Source organism: Plecotus auritus (genome assembly GCF_963455305.1).
Source record: "Plecotus auritus genome assembly, chromosome: 1".
NCBI classification, from domain to species: Eukaryota; Metazoa; Chordata; class Mammalia; order Chiroptera; family Vespertilionidae; genus Plecotus; species Plecotus auritus.
In genome coordinates this window covers 29,173,131-29,197,562 of record NC_137770.1, presented here as the reverse complement: position 1 = coordinate 29,197,562, position 24,432 = coordinate 29,173,131, and the positions used below count along the sequence as shown (strand labels likewise).

The following is a 24,432-nucleotide window of genomic DNA, read 5'->3' as shown; positions in this document are numbered from 1 at the left end:
TCTGTTAATACTCCAAATAGAGCTAATCTACATTTAATTTATAAATTTTACTGATTTACATTCTTATGTTGGGATCTCGGCTTACAGTTTATTCTTCTGAATTTTAGTGAAACATAAAAGACTACAATCAAATAACTTTAGAAAACTATTTTTGTGTGTGTATCATTATTTCAAAATGTTTATTTTTACTTGATCCTCATAGTTTAACTTATCCTTTGCTTTATACTTTTGTTACTGAATTAAATTATTTTGATTCTTAAGCGTTTCATTTGACCTATTTTGTGCTTGTGTAATATATTACATCAATAGCAGCATAGTTAATAAGTACAAGAGGAATCCCATTATTTTACTAGTATATATATTAGCCTGTAAAATAATTCCATTGAATATATCCTGAACTGGTATTTTGTGAGATATAGTAAAAAAGATAACCTGGCTCCTGTTCTTCAGAATTGCAAAGTGATGTTGACAGTGCTTGTTAATGAATTCTTATGTGCACTTACTATGAATCCTGAAAAACTGTTTTCATAGGATATATCAGAAACAAATGGAATAAAGAAATAGGTCAAGTTATTTAATTTGGATTTTATGAGAGCTTCTGGTCCTCTTATTTACCATTTAGATGAATTGTTTTTATAAATTTACCAAATTGTTTTTTTAAAAATCAAATTACTTGTATTTACATAGACTGATTAAACTACTAAAAGAGTGATTTAGACACCAAATTGTCAAGTTACTGATTTACAAAAGGAGATATGAATCAAGATAGTTCTTTGTATAGGATATTGGTGCCTCAAATTATATTCTTATGATTTCATTTTGGGAGTTTTTTGGTAAAGAATGAAGTCCAGCCTCTAGATATACTAGTATATTTGTATAATATTGAAAGATAAATCTGTACCATCTCTGTATTTTATTAGATGCATACATATCTATACCTTTCTGTTTTTGTTTGCTGTTCTTGCATATTGTAATAACCAGTTATAATTTTCAGCTGTTGTTTATTACACCATAGGTTGGCTGCTGCTTGGTGGTTTGGGACTAGGTATGGTAATCTCATGAGGAAACCACTGCAGCACATAGGATAGGATGGATCAGTTTTGGAAAAGATGTTTCTGAATCACTAATTCTAAATAGTTTAGATTATTGGGTATTTGTTACCTTCGTTTTTGAAAAATTTCTAGACTTTCAATGTGCTATCTTAATTGACAAATTCTTTTAGACAGGAATTGTTTGGAGACCCTTTTGGAATTATGTGACAATTGTGGGTTGTTTTTTTTAAATCTCCTTTTTGTTCTCTGTAGTAATCTAAAGATGATTATGGAAACTGAGGGAAAGCTCTGCTGTAAAGTACATTGTAGTCTTTTTCCTTCCTATCATTTTATCATTTTATTCTTGTTTTGTAGCATTCCATCTCTAGTCCATATAAGGCTGGATCCCTCCCTCCAACTATTTCTCAACAACAAAAACAACAAAATTAAACCATAGTATCTGAATCATTACAGTGTCTCTTATATCCCCTGCTTCTTGCGTAGTTACTTTCCCTCCAATTGCCTTTTTTTGTGTTTTCAACAACACTACTTGGTTTTCTAGAAAAGTCCTAAAAATTTAACATAGATATACTGTAGTAACTACTACTAGTGGATAACTAAACCATTTCTTTGATGATTTGTGAGATTGAGCATCAATTCATATGTCTATTGGCTATCTGTATGTTCTCTTTGGAGAAATATCTATTTAGTTCCTTTGCCCATTTTTTAATTGGATTGTTTTTTGGGTGTTCAGTTGTATTAGTTCTTTATAAATTTTGGATATTAACCCCTTATCGGATGTATCATTGGCAAATATCTTCTTCATTCATTCAGTAGGTTGTCTTTTCATTTTGTTGATAGTTTCCTTTGCTGCGCAAAAACTTTTTAGTTTGATGAAATCCATTTGTTTTCCTTGCCCGAGAAGATATAGGTAGCAAAAATATTGCTATGAGAAATGTCAGAGATTTTACTTCCCATGTTTTTTTCTAGGAGTTTTAAGATTTTGAGTCTTACATTTAAGTTTTTAATGTATTTTGAATGTAAGAAGGCGGTCCAGTTTCATTTTTTTGCATGTATCTGTCCAATTTTCCCAACACCATTTATTGAACACACTGCCTTTATTCATTGTATATCTTTTCATATATTAATTGACCATATAGGCGTGGGTTTATTTCTGTGCTCTCTATTCTGTTCCATTTGCAGATCATTGATTTCTCACTGAACTGGTAGGAATGCCTGAGTATGACTACTTGATGAGCAAATCTCAAAAATCAAGACGTTACTAATCATAGCATAATAGGACTGGGAAAAAAATCAACTTGTCTGTGTTTTCTTTCTTTCTTTTTTTTTTTTTTGTTAATCCTCACCTGAGAATATTTTTCCATTGATTTTTAGGGAGAGTGGAAGAGAGAGGGAAAGACAGAGAGAAACATCGATGTGAGAGAGACACATCGATTGGTTGCTTCCTGCATGTGCCCTGACCAGGGCCCAGCCAGGGAGGAGCCTGCAACTGAGGTACATGCCTTTGACCGGAATTGAACCTGGGACCCTTTGATCTGCAGTCCGCTGCTCTATCTGCTGAGCCAAACCGGCTAGGGCCAGCTTGTCTGTTTTAATGTTATACGTTTTTGCTACATAAGATCTATGAGATAGGTGTTTAAGATGTATAAGAAGAGTACTTGAAGTCTGTGATGATTGCTTGCAGGGCTGTGACCTTTCCTAGTTACGTAATGAGGGCCTTGTGTGTCCATCAGTATTACACTACCTGCTAAACCACCTTCGTTCTCTGCTGTCCACTGTTTGTGGTAACATAGGAAAGAAGTAAAACCAGCCTTATTATACGAGTAGTTTGTAACAATAGACAGACTTTTACGTGAAGATAAGATAGATCAGATTTTATTACTAGAGGATAGCTAATGTGCTTGGTTGCACCAGCATTACCTTAAAGATGACATCTCTGTATATAAAACCCTAATATGAAAGTAGACCAAACAGTGGAACAACCAAACAACTGAACAACTGAATAACCGGTTGCTAAGATGTGCGCTGACCACAAGGGGCTGCGCATGGAACATGGCGGGCATTGGCAGCAGGCGGCAGAGCACAGAACATGGCGGGTGTCGGCCGCGGCGGGATGGTGGAGCAGGTGAGCTGGGGCGCCAGACCAAGGCGGAGTGCCGGTTGCTGTCATCGGGGCGAGTCTCTGGTGGTTACTGAAAATTCTTTGCTCCCGTGTGTCGCGGTCCCACCTGGCGCTTGCACCTGCTGCCGATGCCGGCCCTGCTCACACCTGCAGCTGGCGCTGGAGCCACCACTCACACCCGCTGCCAGCGCCCGGTGCTGGTCCCGATCACTCGACGCCGTCAGTGGATGCAAATGGCGGCTGCTGGCCCCGATTGTCCCTGAGGGCTTCTCCACCTCACCCTGCTCCTGAGGGGTGATCGGGACAGCAGCCGCCGCTTGCACCTGCTGACGGCGCCGGCCCTGCTCGCACCCGCTGCTGGCCCCAGCCCAAATTGCTCCACGCTGGCAGATCGGGGGCCGGGGGGCCGTGATGGGAGGGGCCAGGTGGGGGCACGTGCCTACCTCAGCCTCACAGCCTACAGTTCCTTTTAAGGTGCATGAATTCATGCACTGGGCCCCTATATACAGTAAAAAATTGTAACCTAAAAAGGTAAAATGTGTCCTTTTGGAAATACTAGTACTTTTCGTTGTTATGGAACACAGTTAACCTTATGTCAATAAGTACTTGCCAAAAAAAAATTGAAATAAATGTTTTAATTTAGAACTGGGTTGTTGAATGGGATACAAAATTTTAACAGAAACATAAGCAGTTTTATCTTGTAAAAGTTTTTTTCTTCAGGGAAAAAGACCTGCTTTCCCATGAGAAGCTGCTTCCTGATAATGGAATTCTGTTGTTTCTGAAAACCTTTCTTTGAAAACACAGCATTGATATATCTAATTTAATAAAACATAAAGGTGAATGGTAAATACTACTAGGTTTGCTCTTTGATATATCATTTATTAAACTAAAAAATAGGTGGCTTGACTAGTTTCTCCTTTTTTGGTATTTTATTTTATTTACTATTTTATTGATTTTTTTTACAGAGAGGAAGGGAGAAGGATAGAGAGTTAGAAACATTGATGAGAGAGAAACATCGATCAGCTGCTTCCTGCACACCCCCTACTGGGGATGTGCCCGCAACCAAGGTACATGCCCTTGACTGGAATTGAACCTGGGACCCTTGAGTCCGCAGTCTGACGCTCTGTCCACTGAGCCAAACCGGTTAGGGCTGGTGTTTGATTTTAGGGGACCAGTGAAGCCATGTAAATGCAGACATCTTTTAAAATTTTCTTGTAATATTAGTGAAGCACAGGTACAGGAAGGGTTTATGATCCATTTATGATTTGATACTAATGTTGTCACTTGTGCTGAGATCAGCTGAGAGGCCCTTGAAGTAATGCAGGTAGAGTAGAGAAGAAGTAGAGAACAAAGTCACACAGCCGCCAGTGTGTACCTATGCACTTTATCCCTTTGGGAAAAGTGACACTGTTGCAGCACAGCTCAGCTGTCACCTGGAAACCTCAAGGGTAACCTCTGACGGGGCTTAAAAAAACCTGTATAAAAAACATAGTATAAAATGAAGGGTTCCATTGGTAGTTTGAGTAGGAAATACAATTGTTCGTCATCTGATTCTGAAATTGTCACTTATATTTTTTGTTTTCGGTCTTTACAATAACCCATGTTTAAAAGGAATTCTGTACTTACTATATATATATAGATCCTACTCATTTTAGTATGTTTCTTGGCACTCAATTATCTACTGCTTTTGGCAGTATGATAGTGGGGAAAGGAGAGTTTATTTAGATCTGTTTTAGGCATTCGTCTTTGACTCATTTGTAGAGGCAAATACGATAGACTATTCAATATTAAGTAGTTTCTTTTATCTTTTCCCATGTGGAGAGGCCATTAACATTTCCATTGTCTGCCACTCTGAGAAATAATGGAGAGATTGCTCTCTTTCCATCCACTTGATTAATGTAATCATTTTTATCTTAACTACGGTGAATAATGATGGAACTCTGACTCATTTTTCATTGACAAAATAGAATTGGTGTTGTGGTATATAGTAAAACATGCCGTGGCATAGGTATAAGAAACCTTGTTTACTTATGTTGTTTTGATGTTATTAAGGGTAATTTTGACTAAGTCATTGAGAGTTAGTAGTTCTCAATTTCTGGTCTGGAAATGAGTGTGTTGAACTAAATGATTTGCAAGAATTCTAGTTCTTATGTGAACATATCACATGTAAACCAGCATCATGCAGAATTTTTGTATACACTCTGAGTAGTATATGTGTTCATATTTGTGTTTACTTTGAACTTTTTATTAATTTGAATGTGTGTATATGTGTGTGTATTTTCTGCGTATTCAGGCTTTTTTTTTACACAATGAATGCTAGGTTTATTAACACTATAAATTAACTTAGAATTTTAAACTCAACTCTTAGAATTTTAAACTCAACTCTTTAAACTCAACATTTTACAGTCATTTTTAAGAGATTTGGTTTTTAAAATATGGCTTAAGATCCTTTTAACTTAAATTGCATTTATAAATTTAGTATTAATTTTAAGTACTTAAGCTATCTTACAAATATTTCAAAGTACTTAACTCTTTTAAACCTGATATTTATGGATTTTGTAAATTTTAAATACATTTTTCAGCTTAAAATTATGTCTAAATCAATTACTCAATGGTGTTTTTAATTGGAATCAGTTTTATTATTTTTTTAATTTAAATTATTTACTGTTTAAAGTATTACATAAGTCTCCTTTTTCCGACCTCTCCCCAACTGCCCCACAGTTTTTTTTTTTATATACACTAATATGAATGACTTCTTAAGTATTTAAAAATACCAAATATATACCTATAGAGGCCCGGTGCACGAAATTCATGCACTTGGGGGAGGGGGTCCCTCAGCCCAGCCTGCCCCCTCTCACAGACCGGGAGCCCTCAGGGGATGTCCTACTGATGGCTTATAAGCCGCAGTCTGGCCTCCCTCTGTGGGAGGCAACCAGGCTGATCAGGGGAAGGCGCCACCCCCATCACCCCACTGCTGCTGCCACTGCCGGCCACTGCAGCCGCCAAGGTGTTTTCATCAATACGGACTCCAGTCCCTTCACCACGAAAAAAATGACAACTTTTTCTTTAGGCATTTTAAAGATGTCTCTTTCATAGGATATGGCATGGCATTTCTTGCCTTTTTTTTTTTTTTTATCCTCACCTGAGGATATGTTTCCATTGATTTTTAGAGAGCTTGGAAGAGAGGGAAAGACAGAGAGAAACATCAATGTGAGAGGGACACTTCGATTGGTTGCCTCCTATATGAGCCCTGACCTGGGCCCCGGCCAGGGAGGAGCATGCAACCTAGGTACATGCCCTTGATCAGAATCGAACCGGACCCTGCGGTCAGCAGCCAAACTGGCTAGGGCAGGATATGACATTTCTTAGCCCCTCCAGCAGCAGACCTTCGTTTTTTCCTCCAGGAGTGAGGTGGAAAAACTCTAGATCACCTTCTTGGATTCTTATTACCCAAGTTGCCAAGAACACTGTGAGTGGTGGTGTACAGGGAGCTTAGCCAATGAGCGGTCAGAAAAGGTTTCCTCTGCAGCTCACGCACAGAGGCGGGACTGCTGACGCGCCGCGGTGTATCCGCTCCAGACCTGCCCCAGCCGTGGCTTGCCTCACCGCGCACGCAATGCCCTCCCGCCCATCTGCGTGCACAGCCTCCTCCTGAGCCAGTCGTGACTGTTAATGGCATCCTGGATAATTTGCATATTACCTCTTTATATATATATATATGTGTGTGTGTGTGTGTGTGTGTATATATATATATATATATATATATATATATAGAGAGAGAGAGAGAGAGAGAGAGAGAGAGAGAGAGAGAGAGAGAGAGATATTATGCCCAGATCCAATCCAAAAATGTTAAACTGTAGGCCTGAGTTACGTTTTTACCCACGTGCTTTCCCTCACTCTCCCTCCCAAGTAACTTAAAAAAAGAAAATAAAAAGCACACACTTTCATTACATCTGTATTCTACATCTGCCTGTTTTACCAGGATCTTTTCAATTTTACTATCTCAAACAATTTGAGGTTATCTTTCCAAGCAAATTTAGTTATGTTCTCAGATAAATGAAAACATTTGCAATCTAGAGCAAAGACATCCAGTGTGATTTTTTTTTTTCTTATGAATGTGGACATAAGTTGAGCCTAGTTTTATAGTCTCTACCAATAGTGACTCGGAGGCCATACCTTCTATAAAAAGTCAAGTGGTTATGAAGCCTGCCATCACTGGACTCAAGTCTTCATCACTGAATCCTCAAGTATGATGAATCTGTAATCCCTATGCCCAGGATGCTTCTGACCTGTTTCAGTTCTGTTTATTACTTGATTCTGTTCTGTATTATTTTATTTGGCAGTCTATAATTTCTAAGTGTTTTAAGTGTTTAAGTATATTTTAAAATAAAACATACTTGGGTTTTGCATGTCTCCCATGTCTTAACTGGTTTTTCAGTCACAGTTCTAAGGATTCAAATGACAGTTTTAACTTGTAATTTTCTAGAACACAAGGAATGTTTATATCTTTAAAAAACTTACAGAGAGCACATAAACAGAGATTATATATATTTGGATCACAATCCTGTCTTACTCATGTATTATGTAATGTGATACCTTAACTCTCCAGTTGAATATTATAAGCTCTTTGGCATGGACTTCATGCCAGAACTGTCCAATGGAAATGTACTGTGAATCACATATGTAATTAAAATTTTTCTAGTAGCCACATTAAAAATAAGAAAAAACAGATTTAATTAATCGGAATAATATTTTATTTAATGCAGTACTATAAATGTTATTTCAACATGTAATCGATATAAAAATTATTGAGATGTTTTACACTTTAAAAATATATATATATTTATTGATTTCAGAGAGGAAGGAAGATGATAAGAGATAGAAACATCAATGATGAGAGAGAATCATTGATTGGCTGCCTCCTGCACGCCCCCCACTGGGGATCGAGCCCGCAACCCAGGCATGTGCCCTTGGCTGGAATCGAACCTGGTACCCTTCAGTCTGCAGGCCAATGCTCTATCCATTGAGCCAAACCAGCTAGGGCTACGCTTTTTTTTTTCATAGTGAGTCTTCAAAATCCCATGGTAGTTTATTTACAGTATACAATTCAGTCAGACTAACCACATTTCAAGTGCTCAATAGCCTCACGTATCTAGTGGCTACTGTATTGGGCAGTGCTGTCTTTTACTTTTGCAACTTAGTAGCAGTAACATAATTGATGCTGTGTGTGTGACTGTGTATGTTTATTCTTAGTTACATATTTCTCTAATTGAATGAAATATATTTAAAAATGCACATCTTTATTTTTTTCCTCTCAAAGGCCCTTCCTTCTTCCATGATTATAGTAGCAGTTTATTGTCCTGTGATAGCTGCTGTTTTCATTGTTCTGAAGATGGTCAACTATCGACTCCACAGAGCACTGGATGCTGGAGAAGTTGTAGATAGGAATGCAAATGAGTTCAAAGATCAGCGAGCCAAAGCTGAGCAAGGCAACTGTTCAACTAGGAGAAAAGACAGCAATGGGCCGAGGTAAGGTCCCCCATGTCACTCAGTTTGTAATGATGTAGATCCTGCATGAGTACAGTGATGTGATTATTGTATTGTGCCTGTTCTGTTACGTGGTTTTAAGGTAGTGGTAGATCTTACCACTATAGATACAATGACAAGTACAGATTGTCACAGTAGTAGATCACAGCAAAGCTAACTGGCATATCTGGGGGTTAAATCAATATCCTTGGCCTTCCTGCTAAATTACATGTTGGAACCATAATAATTATAATTGTATAATAATTATTCACACCAAAGACCAAAACCAATGAAAAACAGTCCAAAGAAATAATAAAGTTAAAGCATGACTTACAAATCTTAGCATTTACATATAAATAGAATGTATGTATCTCTTAAGCAAATTGTAATATTTTGCTTGGCATTTATAATTGCATTTTTCACTTAATTTATTATAAATATTTTTCAATTTTATATTCTCACCTTAGGAACTTAGCTGTTCCTTCTCTAGAAGGAACCCTAAGAAGTCAATTAGGCATATAAGTTCATTCAATCTTCAAAACAATTGTATGAGGTAGATGTTGTGATAATCCCTTTCAGATGTGAAAACTAAGGTGAGGAAGATCAAATAATCCAGAGAGTCAGATCTGGAGTACATGCTTTTAACCACTATGCCATGTTTCTCTATTCATTATAATATGCATTATTTCAGGTATCAAGATAGAAATGCTATAACACAGATGTTTATGTATGTGTTCGAGTACACTGAAAGCCTTTGTTTATCCCTTTTAATTACATTTTCTCCATCACTCACATGATTACCCTGTTTGTTCATTCAACAAATTATTTACCCTTGAAATAATTATGTTCATAGCATTAATCACTATCTGAAATTCTCATACTTAATCATTTATTTTATTTATAAGCTTCTTGAAGACAAGGGCCTTGTTTTTCTTATAAACTATTACATTCTCAGGCTCTAAAATAGTGACACTGATGGGTACTCAGGAAATACTTGAAATAGTTTTTTATGTGCTTCTATTTTTGACTTCATAGTATTCCATTTTATGGGTACACCATATTTCCTATCTTGGTTTTAGTTATTTCAGTTATTTTCACATTCAAATATTGATCAACTAGAGGCCCATTGCAGGAAGATTCCTGCAAGAATAGGGCTTCCTGAGGCGGTCTCTGCCGCCCCACCTGCTTCCCTCCTGTCTCCACCGCCCCACCTGCTTCCCTCCCTTCTCCGCCACCCTGCTTGCTTGCTTCTCTGCAACTTCACTCCCTTCTGCAGCGCTTGGCTTCCTTCTACGCTGTCTTCAGTCTTCGCTCTGTGCCTGGGTATGCAAATTAACCGCAATCTTGGTCTGGTTAATTTGCATACTCCTGATTGGCTTGTGGGCGTAGCGGAGGTATGGTCAATTTGCATGTTTCTCTTTTATTAGATAGGATATGATGTTTAGATTTTTAAATGATTAAATTTTAATCATAATTTAGCTGAGGTAGATTTATTAGAAAATATACCGATTTTTACGATTTTCCATATAGATTGCCAGATTCCGAAGATTTTACCTTTTAATTACAATCACCAGCAATCAGAGGGCTTCTATTTTGTTCTTTTGACAACACTCAGTGTTTAGTATTTTGACAAAATTGTGATAGAGATTTTGTTGTTTAATTTTTCAGTGTTTGGATTACTACAGTGAATGGAGGTATTTTTCTTGTATTATTGCTACTTATATTTGTTATTTTGTTAGTCCTCGTTCTATCAGTGTTTAGTTTTTTGCTATTTGGAGAAGATATTTATTTATATAGGATATTAACTATCTTTTATGTCAAGTACTTTTCTTCAGTTTATAGCATTTTATTTATTTATATGCCATAATTTATTTTTATGTGATCTATTCTGTGAATGTTTATTAGTTGTACACATAGTATGTCAAATTTTGCAAGGTTTTTTTCTTATCCCAAATTATATAATTCACATGTCTACTTTCAATATTCTTATTTTATTTTTCACTCTTAAATTGTAGTCAATCTGAAAACATTCTAATTTATTTTCTTTTGTAGGTTTTCGTCCCAACACTGTTGAATGAATAATAAATGTTTTTCCGCAGTGATTTTAAATCCTTTATTTTTCATGTACAATACTTATGTCAACTTATGGGTTTTGTTTTCTGCCCCATTTATCTTTCTGGCTTTTTTGGTGTATACATACAGCTTTTTGGCTTTCTAATATGTTTAATACTTAGCAGTGTGAATCCCTCTTCAATATACACTGAGTGGCCAGATTATTATGATCTCTGAACGCATAATAATCTGGCCACTCAGTGTATATCCTATATAATTGTATATAATAAAAGGCTAATATGCAAATTGTCCCCTCGACCAGGTGTTCGACCAGCAGGCAGGCTGGCCAACCACCCATGTCCCCCCCTCCCCTCCCCCCCCCGGCAAGGCTGGCCAGACCCCACCCATGCACGAATTCATGAACTGGGCCTCTAATATATATACAAATACACACACACACACACTGAGTGGCCAGATTATTATGCGTTCAGAGATCTAATAATCTGGCCACTCAGTGTATTTTTTCAATGTTATCTTGGTTTCCTCATGCGTATACTAGCTTAGATTTTTGTGAGATGTTCCCTGTGTGCTCATTCTCCAGAAAATGCCATTAGAATTTTGATGATAATTCGATTAAATCTGAAGAGAATGCAACCTTTAAATAGGGACCTGGTGTGTATACCCACTTATTCACTTGTCTGTTATGTCTTGTAAAACTTCAGGTTTTTTTTCTGATGAGTTCTGAGTATTTCTTAACTTTATTCTGTTTCTATTAGGAAATGCATACTCTTATATAGCAGGTAAGCAAACGGAATGTAGACTCTGCACTTAATGTGTGGGGGCTTGAATCACTTCCTGATCGTATGATCTTGTAGGAGTTACTAAGTTTTGTATGGCTTGACTTCCTCATCTGAATGATGAGGCAAATAATAGTACTTGTAGTACTATTAGTACTCATGGAACTAATAGTGCCTATAGACCATATTACAGTTATAACAAAAAATAAATGAGAATTTAGGATTTTTATTGGAATTAAATTGAATTAATATTTTTACCAAATTGAATCTCTTTATTTAGTCTTTTTTAAGGTCTTTCAGTAAAGATTTATTATTTTTCCATTAAAAGGTTTATTTATATAGCTTTTGTTAAATTAGCCAAATTATTTTATACTTATTTTGCTATTATAAATTTTTTATAACTACTCTTTTGTTTTTTCCCTTTAAATGAATGTAGCAGTTTACTTTGTATCCAGCAACTTTATTAAATTCCCTATTAACAATGAAACTTTATATTTTCTTTCTTAATTTTCTGTAAATGATGTTTTATTTCTTCCTTTCTAGTCCTTATACTTCTTGTTTTTTTTTCATCGGCTGTGACTTTTAGCACATGGTTAACTTGAAGTAGTATTAGTGTACATCCATGTGTTTTTCTAATCTTATTTTTAAATTTCACCATCAAATAGGGTCTTTGTTACAGATTTTTGTTTTTGACATCTCTCTTTCCCACCTTCCCACTTTGTGACTCACATTTTTTTCTGAGGAAAAGACATGAGCAAGAAAATCTATACTTTCATTTCCAGAGTCTATCTCTGTGCATACTACATAATAGCTGTCAGTTTGTTGCACGCATGAATGAATATAGTAGGACTACTTGAGCCTGATGGTTTTGACTGCGGTGCAGCAGTTAAAAAATGCTTAATAAATCTGTGTCTTATAGGAAGAGGCAAAGTCATTGTTTGTATTACATTTCTAATGTTTCCGCAGAGGAAATTACACTTAGAATTTTATGATTTGAACAAAACCATTTAGGAGATAGACCATATTTTCTCTCTGTTTCTCATGGCAGTAATACTTACAGTATTATAAATTAAGGCCAGGGGTCCTCAAACTTTTTAAACAGGAGGCCAGTTCACTGTCCCTCAGACCATTGGAGGGCTGGACTATAGTTTAAAAAAAAGAAATCTATGAACAAATTCCTATGCGCACTGCGGGGCCCGGGACGAGTCGGCTGCTAAGCAGGACAGGCAGCGGCACCTGGCGGGCTGGATAAATGTCCTCGGCGGGCCGCATGTGGCCCGCGGGCCGTAGTTTGAGGACCCCTGAAAACTGTATGTAAGTAAATTTTAGGCTAAGTTTTCTGAAGATTTATTTTGTTTAGGAACTTTGTTTTTATGTAGTCATACTTTTATGAACAACGCTGTAATCTATATTTGTCAATGGTGCTGGAATGTTTCTGATGAAAACCTGAGCAGTTAATGGTCCTAATAATCAACAAATTAGTTCGTGAAGTCTCCTTTATAATTCAGATTAGACTCTATCCTTTTTCTTTTCTGCCTTGCCCTGTACCTGGTATATATTTTTTAACAGATGGGGAAATTAAGACATAAAGGTCCAATTTGGTGTATTGCTTACTACAGTTGACCATTTTGCTTCTGTGAGAATTTTAAACTACTATGCTTTCCAGGTATGTGCTAAAACTCTCCATTGCTGAAAATCGGCAAGTCTTGCCAATAAAGTAAATTCTTACTCAGCTGTTTTATATGTTTAGCTATATTTAGTATACCTATGGCTGGCTAAGAGTTCTGCTTCTAAATTTATAGAGAAGAGAGAGGTATAATAATTTTGCTAGAGGATTTTTTTTTAAAGGAGTCATCTATTGTTTTCTTCATTTTTTTTGCTTCCTTAATACCTTCTTCTCACTCAATGTTGGCCACTGAGCATTAGTTCTAGAACATTGTTTCTCAACCAGGGGTGATTTACCCCCTAAGAGACATTTGGCAGTATTTGAAGACATTTTTGCTTATCACAACTAGGGGGAGTGCTACTGGCATCTAGTTTGTAGAGGTCAGGGATGCTGCTATGGGCAGGATGGTCCCCACAATCAAGAATTATGTGGCCCCAAATGTCAACATTGCCGAGGTTAAGAAACTTGCCAGATGATGGTGTTTATTTTTGGTTTTGAGATGGAAAGAGAAAGGCAGTAATGGTGTCTTAGACTGTGAGCTTTAGAGTTGTGCAGACCTGGTGTTCAAATCTTTTCTCAGTCTTTACTGTTTTGAGTGCCTACATTCAGGTGTGTGGGGAAAAAACAACAGATATAACACATTGTAGAGTGCTGTGTAAGTGTTATTTTTATCCTCCCTTCCCACTTGAACTCCACATACCAGTGTATGTTGTTTGCTCCTCTGAGACGCTAGCCAAGTTTTTTCACCCTCTGGTTTTTAGTTTTTTCATCTGTTAAATCATAGGTTTTAAGAGAATACTTCATGAGAAAATGCAAATAGAGCACATGTTCCCATGACTGGAATGTACTACTTAGTAAATATTTGCTTTTATTTTAATTAATAATATTACATTCAGATTATAATCGTTTGGACTTGCTGTCAAAAATAATGTATAAAACTAGGCAAGATTGCCCTGGCCCATATGGTTCATTGCACCAAAAGGTCTCCAGCTCCATTCCTGCCCAAGGCACCTGCCCAGGTTTCGGGGTGTGCAGGAGGCAGCCAATAGATGTTTCTCTCTCACATCAATGTTTCTCTCTCTGACTCTCTTCCCGCTCTCCCTTTCTTTCTAAAATCAATAAAAAACCACCTTAAATAAACAACAGAAAAGTAGGCAAGATTATCTATCAACTGATGACTAAATAAGCAAAATGTATTTTATTCATTAAATGGTATATTATTAGGCCATAAGAAGGTATAAAATGCTGATACATGCTACAGTATGGGTGAGCCTGGAAAACATGTTAAGTGAAAGAAGCCAGTCACAAGAGACCACATAATATATGATTCCATTTATATGAAACGTCCATAATAGGCATCTATAGTGATAGTTTAGTGATAGAAAGCAGGTTAGTGGCTACTTAGGCCTTGGCAGGATGGGAATGGGGGAGGGTGGTAAAAGCTAAAGGGGTTTGTTTTGGAGGATAAAAATATTCTAACATTAACTGTGGTGATGGTTGCACAACTTTAGGAATATACTAAAAGCTGTTGAATTGCAGAGTTTAAATGGATGATCTGTAATTTATATATCAGTAAAGTTGACGTATATAAACTAGGTAAGATGAGGGCTCTCTTTTCTTTCTCTGATGTTGTATATTTTTTTCCTTAGTCTTTACCTTACCCTCCATCTTCTGATTTTCATGGAATCTGACTTAGAGAATGCATTCCAGTGGAGATAGAGTAATGTTGCTGGATATTACTCATCACTAGTTCAGTATGGTAATAGCTGTCTCTATATACTCACTTAAGGTCTTACCAAATTAGAAAAATATTCCTCATCCTGGCCTATATGTATTGTATGAGTTAACACCAAACAACTAACAAATTCGAGCACATTCCCCTTTTCTCACACATGGACATTTGTATGCTGAATTGGTCATCAGATTTGTAACCGATTTCCAATATGCTTTATTTTTATAAATGGATAGCAAGATAGAAAGCTAATTTTCCTCATTGAATATTACCTAACCATAGTTAGTGGCCTAGAGTTAGGAACCCCTAAGCAAATAGGGATCTGATAGTTATGAAACCACTAATAAAAACACTAAATATGATATCGTGATAAATACTTAAGTGGAAGCAACGCTTATAATAAGCAAATTCTATTTTGCCCGTATCTTTTGATGGCAGCTGTCAGAATACCCCACACAAACAGGCAAAGGGAATTATGGCTCACATTACTGAAAAATCTATATGTAAAGGATGTCTTCAAATGTGTGATTTCAAGGTGTGGTTTTAAACAATCACTTTGTGGTCCTGTTCCCTTCACCAGGCTGTGACCTTTTCTTTTCATTGGTTTTTTAGACAGACTCTCCCCTTGCAGTTGTAAAAAAGAAAAAGCAGCTACATTAAGACCAGCAGAGAGAGATAAATGTCTTTTCTCAACAATAGAACACTCCTGGCCTGATTCAGGCTAGATTGAGTTGGGTCATGCATGTGCTTATTCTAGAACTGAGCTCTATCACCAAGAGAATAGGACCTGCTGATTGACTTAGTTTAGTAGAACTCACTGAGGATGGGTCAGCCTCACCCAAAGCCATATGAGAGTTTCGGATGAGGTGGTTCACCAGAAGAATTTTGGGTTGCTTTTTTGTTTGTTTTGTTAACGAAAAGGCTGAATTAAGTGTTGGATGGCAAAATAGTTTATAACCACTATAACGCCTAGCATATATCCCAGAACTTTTATCCTTGATAATAATAGCTAAAAAAATTTATTGAGTACTTAACTCTGAATATGCCAGATCCTATCTAAGAAAAGAGTAATATGCAAATTAACCATCACTCCAGCCATGCCCACCAGCCAATCAGGAGCAAGTATGCAAATTAACCCAACCAAGATGGCTGCAGCCAAGGAGTGAGCAGGAGGCTTGGGTTTCCCTGGTAATGGAGGAAGCCAAGCTTTAAGCACACCCTGGCCGGCCTAGGCCTCCACTCAAGGCTACAAGGTTTCAATTATAGAAGATAAATAAATCCCAACAAAAATGGCGGCAGCCACGGAGCTGGAGAGCGCAGGAGGCTTGGGTTGCCTCGGTGATGGAGGAAGCCTAGCTTCATTCACTCAAGGCTGCAAAGTTTCAATTATAGAAGATAAATAAATCCCAACAAAAATGCCTGTGGCCATGGAGTGAGCAGGAGGCTTGGCTCCACTCACGGCTACAAAGTTTCAATTATAGAAGATAAATAAATCCCAGGTACCAGGGCCTCCGCTTGGGTCACGGGGGGGGGGGGGGGTGCGGGCGTGGCCTGCCTGCAAACCACCACAGGCCCCTCGCCCAGGCTGCCCCACGCCCCAAGGGAACCCACACCCTGATCCGGGACACCCTTCAGGGCAAACCAGCTGGCCCCCACCCATGCACCAGGCCTCTATCGTGTCTAATAAAAGAGTAATATGCAAATTGATGATCACTCCAACACACAAGGTGGCTGCCCCTATGTGATCAAAGATGGCTGCCCCCATGTGGACACAAGATAGCCACCACAAGATGGCCAGCAGGGGAGGGCAGTTGGGAGGGACCAGGCCTGCAAGGGAGGGTACTTGGGGGCAATAAAGCCTGCAGGGGAGGGCAGTTAGGGGTGGCCAGGCCAGCAAAGGAGGGACGTTGGGGACGTCTGGGCCTGCAGGGAAGGGCAGTTGCGGGGGGACCCAGGCCTGCAGGGGAGGGCAGTTAGGGGTGACCAGGCCTGCAGGGGAGGGCAGTTAGGGGCAAACAGGCTGGCAGGGGAGCAGTTAGGCATCAATCAGGCTGTCAGGGGAGTGGTTAGGGGGTGATCAGGCTGGCAGGCAGAAGCAGTTAGGGGCAATCAGGAAGGCAGGCAGACGAGCAGTTGGGAGCCAGCAGTCCTGGATTGTGAGAGGGATGTCCCAGATTGGAGAGGGTGCAGGCTGGGCTGAGGGAAACACACACCACCCTCCCCCCCCCCCCCCCCCCCGTGCACGAATTTTGTGCAACGGGACTCTAGTAGAATAAATAAAAAACTGGGCAAAAAATAAGATTATGATAAATTTTAGGCACGAGTTGTTCTAAAAGTTGTGTTCCTAAGGAACTTTGTACGTTTTTAAAAAATTGGTGTGATCGCTTTTTCTATTTTGGGGGATCCAGTTATCTTTAATTAAGGATTACTAGTATATGGGGACCTCTCCAGTTTTTTGAACCTAGAACTTTTCTGTTTTCTAATACCTGTTGTTACTATATAGTGAGCATCATTTTATGTAACTTAAGTCTTCTAACTCCTAACTCCTACACACAATTTTAGGTTTCCAGTTGTATAAAACAAGTTAGTATCCCAGTTAAGTGCTGTTAACTTTAAAAAAAACAAACAGATATAAGTTGCTTGACCAGGATGACTGTTCTTTTGCATGCCCATCGTTGTGTTGCACAGCTCAGACTGGTCCTGAGAATGGTATAAGGTCTCATTACTTGCTGTGTTTACAAAGGCCGATTTCTCTTTGCTCTTAGGAAACAAAGGTGAATCATTTCTTTGCTAGTGTTTATATGACACACATCACAAAATATGTACCCTGTTTGATGTGCCTATTATAATTGTAATTAAGGTCAGTTTCTAATGTTGATTGAGTGTAGACAATTTGAGAGAGTGTTTTTAAGTATTTTCAAGGAGTGATGTGTTTATAAAATAGTTCAAATTATTAGACTTATAAATGAAGAATGATCATTCTTTTTTTGTCATTGGCTCTATTAAAAACCAGAACCTCTTAGTTTTATATAAAAAATAATAAAAAGAAAGCCATTGGTGGCAGAATAATGGCAGTTACTCTCTTTTTCTCATTCTTTCCCACAGTGATCCTGGTGGAGGTATTGAAATGTCCGAGTTCATTCGAGAGGCCACACCACCAGTTGGTTGCAGTTCAAGAAATTCTTATGCTGGCCTAGATCCAAGCAACCAGGTAGAAACCTGTGTGATTTTATTTTGCTTTTTTTCCTATTCCTGATGGTGGTCTCAGAAGTTCTCCTGTCCGTAGTAGTCATTTGGTGTTTATCTTGCTGATTAATAATTTTTTGATTACTTACTAATATCTTTTATTGATATTCTTATTTTTAGCTGAGTTTTCACAGTAAGTACATTTTTTTTGCTGAGCATATAATTTAATCAACAGTTAAATATATTGCAAAGTTCATTTTTATTGGCAATATCAAGAATTTCTTAGTAGTTTTAACATGTTTATGTATGCATATTTTTACTTATCATTCACTGCCATATAACTTTTATACAGTATACATATCTTAAGTGGATTTTTACACACACACACACACACACACACACACACACACACACACACGATATATTTAATTGCCATCCAGATGAAGAAAGTCCCTCATGCTCCTTCAAAGTCAGTAATAACTTATATTTTGAGCTAATTTTTTATTGTATACTTTTGTTCAGTTGAATCAATGAAAGGAAAGATTTAGTAAAATACAAAATATTATCTGAATGTTTTTAATTTTATTCTAACACTAGAGGCCTGGTGCATGAAATTTGTACATGGGATATGTGTGTGTGTGTGTGTGTGTGTGTGTGTGTGTGTGCGCCCTCAGCCCAGCCTGCACCCTCTCCAATCTGGGACATCCCTCTCACAATCCAGGACTGGTGGCTCCCAACCGCTCACCTGCCTGCCTGCCTGATTGCCCCTAACCGCTTCTGCCTGCCAGCCTGATCACCCCCTAACCACTCCTCTGTCAGCCTGATCGCCGCCTAACTGCTCCCCTGCCAGCCTGTTTGCCCCTAACTGTCTTCCCTGCAGGATTGCCCCCCCCCCCCAACTGCCCTCCCCTGCTGGCCTGGTCGCCCCTAACTGCCTTCCCCTGCTGGCCTGGTTGCCCCTAACTGCCCTCCCCTTCTGGCCTGGTCACCCCTAACTTCCCACCCCTGCCGCCATCTTGTGTCCACATGGGGGCAGCCATCTTGTGTGTTGGAGTGATGGTCAATTTGCATATTACCTCTTTATTAGGTAAGATGTTAAATTTGCTTGAGTGTTTTCTTCTTGACTCCCTTGAAAACAGATTATAGAAAGAGTTACTGAGACTTGCTGATTTAGTAATTGTCATGTTATATTTTATTTCCTTAAGGTGTTTATGGAATTTGTGGTATTCGTTTACATAATTTTTATAGTAGTGTAACAAATGATGGTTGTGAAATTTTAGGAAGTGTTATACCGTCTTTAATATAAGCATTAAAAGTTCAGTAGATTTTAGTTTTCTGTTTATGCTATGGTTTGTGCTAAAATTCATTTTTCATAGATGTTTTAATTTTTAATTCTTTTTAAATATGTTATAGCAATATACTAAGAAGTGCTTACTTTTTGTCTGGAACTGAGGAAAGTACATATTGATTTAACAGTTTGACAGTTGAAGATTTAGATTGCTCTTTTTGGGATATATTGTTTTGTCCTCCAAATCTTCCCTTTATATATCCTGATCAGTCTGAATTTATTTCACATGGACTCACTACCTAATTTTGCTTTTGTTTATAAAATGAACATATCATGATGCAATATAAAAAATGATAATTGGCCCTGGCTGGCATATCTCAGTGGTTAGAGCATCGGCCTATGCACTGGAGGGTCTTGGGTTCAATTCCCAGTCAAAGGCACATACCTGGGTTGCAGGTTCAATCCCTACCCCAGGTCAGGGCTCATGTTGGAGGCAACCAGTCTATGTGTCTCTCTCACATCAATGTTTCTCTCTCTCTCCCTCTCTCCCCTCCCCCCTTTCTTTTCACTCTCTCAAAAAAATCAATGGAAAAATATCCTGACTTCTTGGGTGAGGATTAAAAAAAAAAAGAAGATAATTATATGGCATAGGTTGCTTGAGGTTGGAGGCATCCTACCCTGGGGGGTCCCATGAATCCTGAGCATACAGAGGGACTCAGGGATTCAGTGTCCCAGCACACCTGTAATGTACACACAGTATGTGCTACAGAAAACAGGCCTGTGACTCTGATGTAAAATGCCTAAATCTTTTAATATTGATAAAAGTGGTTGATTATATGTTTTGATAATAATTTTGTTTGATGATCTTGCTAGTGTATATTGATAATGACATAGAACTAGCATTTTAATTAGTTTTACTTGTTTGATGCCATTTTTCAGATTGGATCTGGTTCCTCTCGTCTTGGAACAGCAACAACTATTAAAGGTAGACATGATTTAACTTGAAAGTTGTCTCTGATTTTCCATATCATTTTTGGTTGTAATAAAGATAACTGAGTATTTTATATTCACATGTAATAAAAATTGTTCTTGAAATTATTTTGTAGACAAAATTATGTATCTTATGGTAAAGGTTACTTGATTTAAATTGTGTCCCCTTTTCATCATTCAAATTTCATAAAATATTTGACAATTTGCATTACATTGCATTAATTGTAAATTTAATTTTATTCTATTAAACTTCCTCGCCTTGAGGGAAAATACTTTTGTTGGTTTTAGTAAGGTTCATGGAAAACGGAGTAATTTAATGTGAAATGTTTAAATTTGGTGCAATAAGAAAGGGAAAATGTTTTTCTATATATCTGATAATATACCTTTTATTTTATACATTTACTAGAGGCCCGGTGCATGAGATCCGTGCACTGGGTGGGGGGGGTCCCTCTCGCAGTCTGGAACCCCTTGCTCCTTACCACCTGCCTGCAGCAGAGGTGGGAGAGGCTCCTGCCACTGTCGCTGTGCTCGCTAGCTGTGAGCCCAGCTTCTGGCTGAGCAGCACTCCCCCTGTGGGAGCGCACTGACCACCAGGGGACAGCTCCTGTGTTGAGCGTCTGTCCCCTGGTGGTCAGTGCGTGTCATAGCGACCGGTCATTCCGCTGTTCGGTTGATTTGCATGTTAGGCTTTTATTATATAGGATTTCAAATAAATTTATATTATTTTACTCTTACAATTTTTTAGCTTACTAATTTGCCCTGGGAAATTTATGTTGTTTCAAGTTCAATTTTCATTAAAAAAAAAAAACCCAAAACTGCTTCTTTTTAAAGAAATAGTTCCATATTACTTGGTTTTTAGTGCTATTAGAATAACTATGTGGTCTGATAGTCTACTTCTTTTGTAGCTAGAGAATACTGACATAGCGTATAGTGAACTAGTATAGTAGATATCTACTGTACTCCTTGATGTCTTTCCTTGTTATGCCAGTGTACAGTCGTTACTTTTAATATAATAACTTCACATGTTTCTCTTAACTTTATAGGAGATACAGACACTGCTAAGACTTCTGATGACATCAGTTTAAGTCTGGGCCAGAGCTCTAGTCTTTGTAAGGAAGGAAGTGAAGAACAAGGTAAGAACATTATATCTCACAGTGACATATATTGTGTGGATCAGGGTGAGTTTGTAGAATATACTGCTCACATTTTGGCAGAACTTTATAACAATTTAATAATTGTTTTTAAAAGAAACTTTAAAATAAAATTACTTAATAGGATAATAAAACAGAGTGCTGTAAGTACTTTTAGCTTTCTGGAATTCAGTTATGCATGTTCTGCCAACTAAACATGAAGAGACAAGTTTTATGAGCATATGCCCTATAGAGCAGTGGTCGGCAAACTCATGAGTCAACAGAGCCAAATATCAACAGTACAACGATTGAAATTTCTTTTGAGAGCCAAATTTTTTAAACTTAAACTTCTTCTAACGCCACTTCTTCAAAATAGACTCGCCCAGGCCGTGGTATTTTGTGGAAGGGCCACACTTAAGGGGCCAAAGAGCTGCATGTGGCTCGCGAGCCGCAGTTTGCTGACCACGGCCCTAGAGTGAATATGAGATGGGAGATAAGAATCTGCTATTCCTTTAGTTGGTCAGAGCATCTTGCCTAGCTTAATGATAACCTAGTATATAAAATTGTTATTTTTCCATTCAGTGTGACCTCTAAATGCCAGCTGCTTCATATCTTGTTCAACAATATGTTTTAATGGAGAAATAACTTGCTGTTCGAGTTTCTGAGAAACTGTGGTTGCCTCCAGCATGGTGCCTGCCTCCTCTAGCATATTTTTAATAGAAATTTTGGCTTCAAGTGATTTTTTTCCCTCCTTATTCAACTCAGTTATAAATGAATATTTTGGATTTTCTTGGAGTTTTTCTTTTTTAAAAAAAACCGCCACATTTTTATGTTTGATTTTCAAACATGAAAGGATGGATGTGTCATCCTGAATTTTAAGTGGAGATTATCCCAGGTTATAATCAGTGAGACAGAGAATTGTCTATTTCTAGCCTGTTGTTGTTATTAGCCTGGGGGGTTGGGGGGAGTAGGTAGATAGGCTGATAAATTTCCTGTATTTAATTATGAAACTTATTTATGAAATTACAAATAGATCACAAAGTTATGACATTTTCCCATTAATACAGGTCCAGTTCCTACAACTATATTTTGTTTCTGGTACTTGGAATTTTAAGTTTATCACTGTAATCCTGCTGTTTTAGAATTATAGTACCACATCATTGTTTATTTGTTTTTGTGGGCTACCCCTGCTAACTATTCCTCCCTGCCAAAAAATACTCTTGAACATACTGTATTATGTGGAAACTATTTTCTCAAAAAGTAAAGGTGAATTGATCCATTTCAGAATTACAGTATCCCTTTTTATAATATTTAATTACCAGAATGTCTCAAAAACTAGGTATCATACAAGGGCTAGTGCATTTCGGAGTCATATGTCTTTTTATATTCTATCTGGGAAGAAAGAATTTTGTAGTGTGGCAGCTTAGGAATTATATACGCACAAACATATCCTTGCAGATACATGATGACTAAAATAATGATGTCTAACATTCACTAACATGTTGTTATCTAGATTAGGGGTCAGTAAACTTTTTCTATAAACGGTCAGATCGTTTTGTATGTTATATGGTCTCTCTTATAACTACTGAACTCTACGTTGTAGAGTGAAAGAGGACATAAATAACACATACCTGAGTGTTATTTGGGTATGGCTCTATCACCTGACTCCTATAGGCCTTCGTTTGTTAACCCCTGGTTTAGGTCTTCCTTTCAGCCTTTATCAGGTATGGGGAACATCTGGCCTAAGGGCCAGATAAGGCCCGAGAGATCATTTGGTCTGGTCCTGCCAAGCATTAGGGGTGAATTAATTCAATGTTTAACCAAATAGTAAGCTAATTTTTAAGTTGTTAATTTTGTATGGCCCGTGAATGATGTTATAAATATCCAAATGGCTCTTGGCAGCAAAAAGTTCCCCACTTCTGCTTTATACGCATTCACCCAGTTCATCTTTAAGCATTTAATGTTAATACTTTCATTCTCACTGGACAGATGAACATATCATGGCTTAGAGAGGTTACAAGAAACTTGCACCAAAATCACACAGCTACAAAGTGGCAATCTAGTTTTGAATTATGTTTTTAATGCTATACTATTCTACTTTCATGTAGGTTTATCACTTACTTTTATCACATAACATTTTCCCACATAGTTTAAATGTAACAGATATCTAGTATTCATTACGTACTCAGCTCTAATTTAAGTACTGGGAATAAATCACTTACAGTACTGGGAGAGAAGGGAGCAGGAGGATGAGATAGGGAGTTCAGTATTAGGCATATGAGGTATGAGATGCTGTTAGACCTCTAAGTAGCAATAATCCTATCTAATAAAAGGCTAATATGCAAATCGACCAAATGGCGGAACAACTGGTCGCTATGATGCGCACTGACCACCAGGGGGCAGATGCTCAATGCAGGAGCTTCCCCCTGGTGGTCAGTGCACTCCCACAGGGGCAGCACCGCTCAGCCAGAAGCTGGGCTCATGGCTGGCGAGTGCAGTGGCAGTGGCGGGAGCCTCTCGCGCCTCTGCGGCAGCACTAAGGATGTCCACCTGCTAGAGGGCACAGGCCAGGCTGAGGGACTGCCTCCCTCCCCCCCCCCCCCAAGTGTATGAATTTCATGCACCAGGCCTCGAGTTAACAGATAATTAGATGGGTCTGGATATCAGGTAATAAGTCTGGGTTCAGGTTGTGAAATTGGGAGTTTTCAGTGTATAAATACCAAAAAGTTTCATCATTTCAACTGTAAGGTTGTGTTATAATGAAGTTCATAACAAAGCAAGCCTGCATGGTTGGCCAACTTGGAGTTAGGTGGCCTGGCTCCCTGTTCCAAATCTGTTAGTCTTGGCTGCGATTTGGCACCACCTAGTGGCAATTACTCATTCTGGCTTAA

General features: G+C 38.1%; 1 protein-coding gene across 4 annotated transcripts in view; it reads left to right on the top strand.

Annotated features, from left to right (window-relative positions):
* Positions 1-24,432, top strand: part of PCNX1 (pecanex 1) — a 171,323-nt gene that overhangs the window by 27,281 nt on the left and 119,610 nt on the right. For all 4 annotated transcript variants that reach the window (XM_080665041.1, XM_080665040.1, XM_080665039.1 and 1 more), the window contains exons 2-5: positions 8,495-8,703; positions 18,053-18,158; positions 20,361-20,406; positions 21,455-21,544. In XM_080665041.1, coding sequence (XP_080521167.1) covers positions 8,495-8,703; positions 18,053-18,158; positions 20,361-20,406; positions 21,455-21,544 — 451 coding nt within the window. The remainder of the gene's footprint in view (positions 1-8,494; positions 8,704-18,052; positions 18,159-20,360; positions 20,407-21,454; positions 21,545-24,432) is intronic.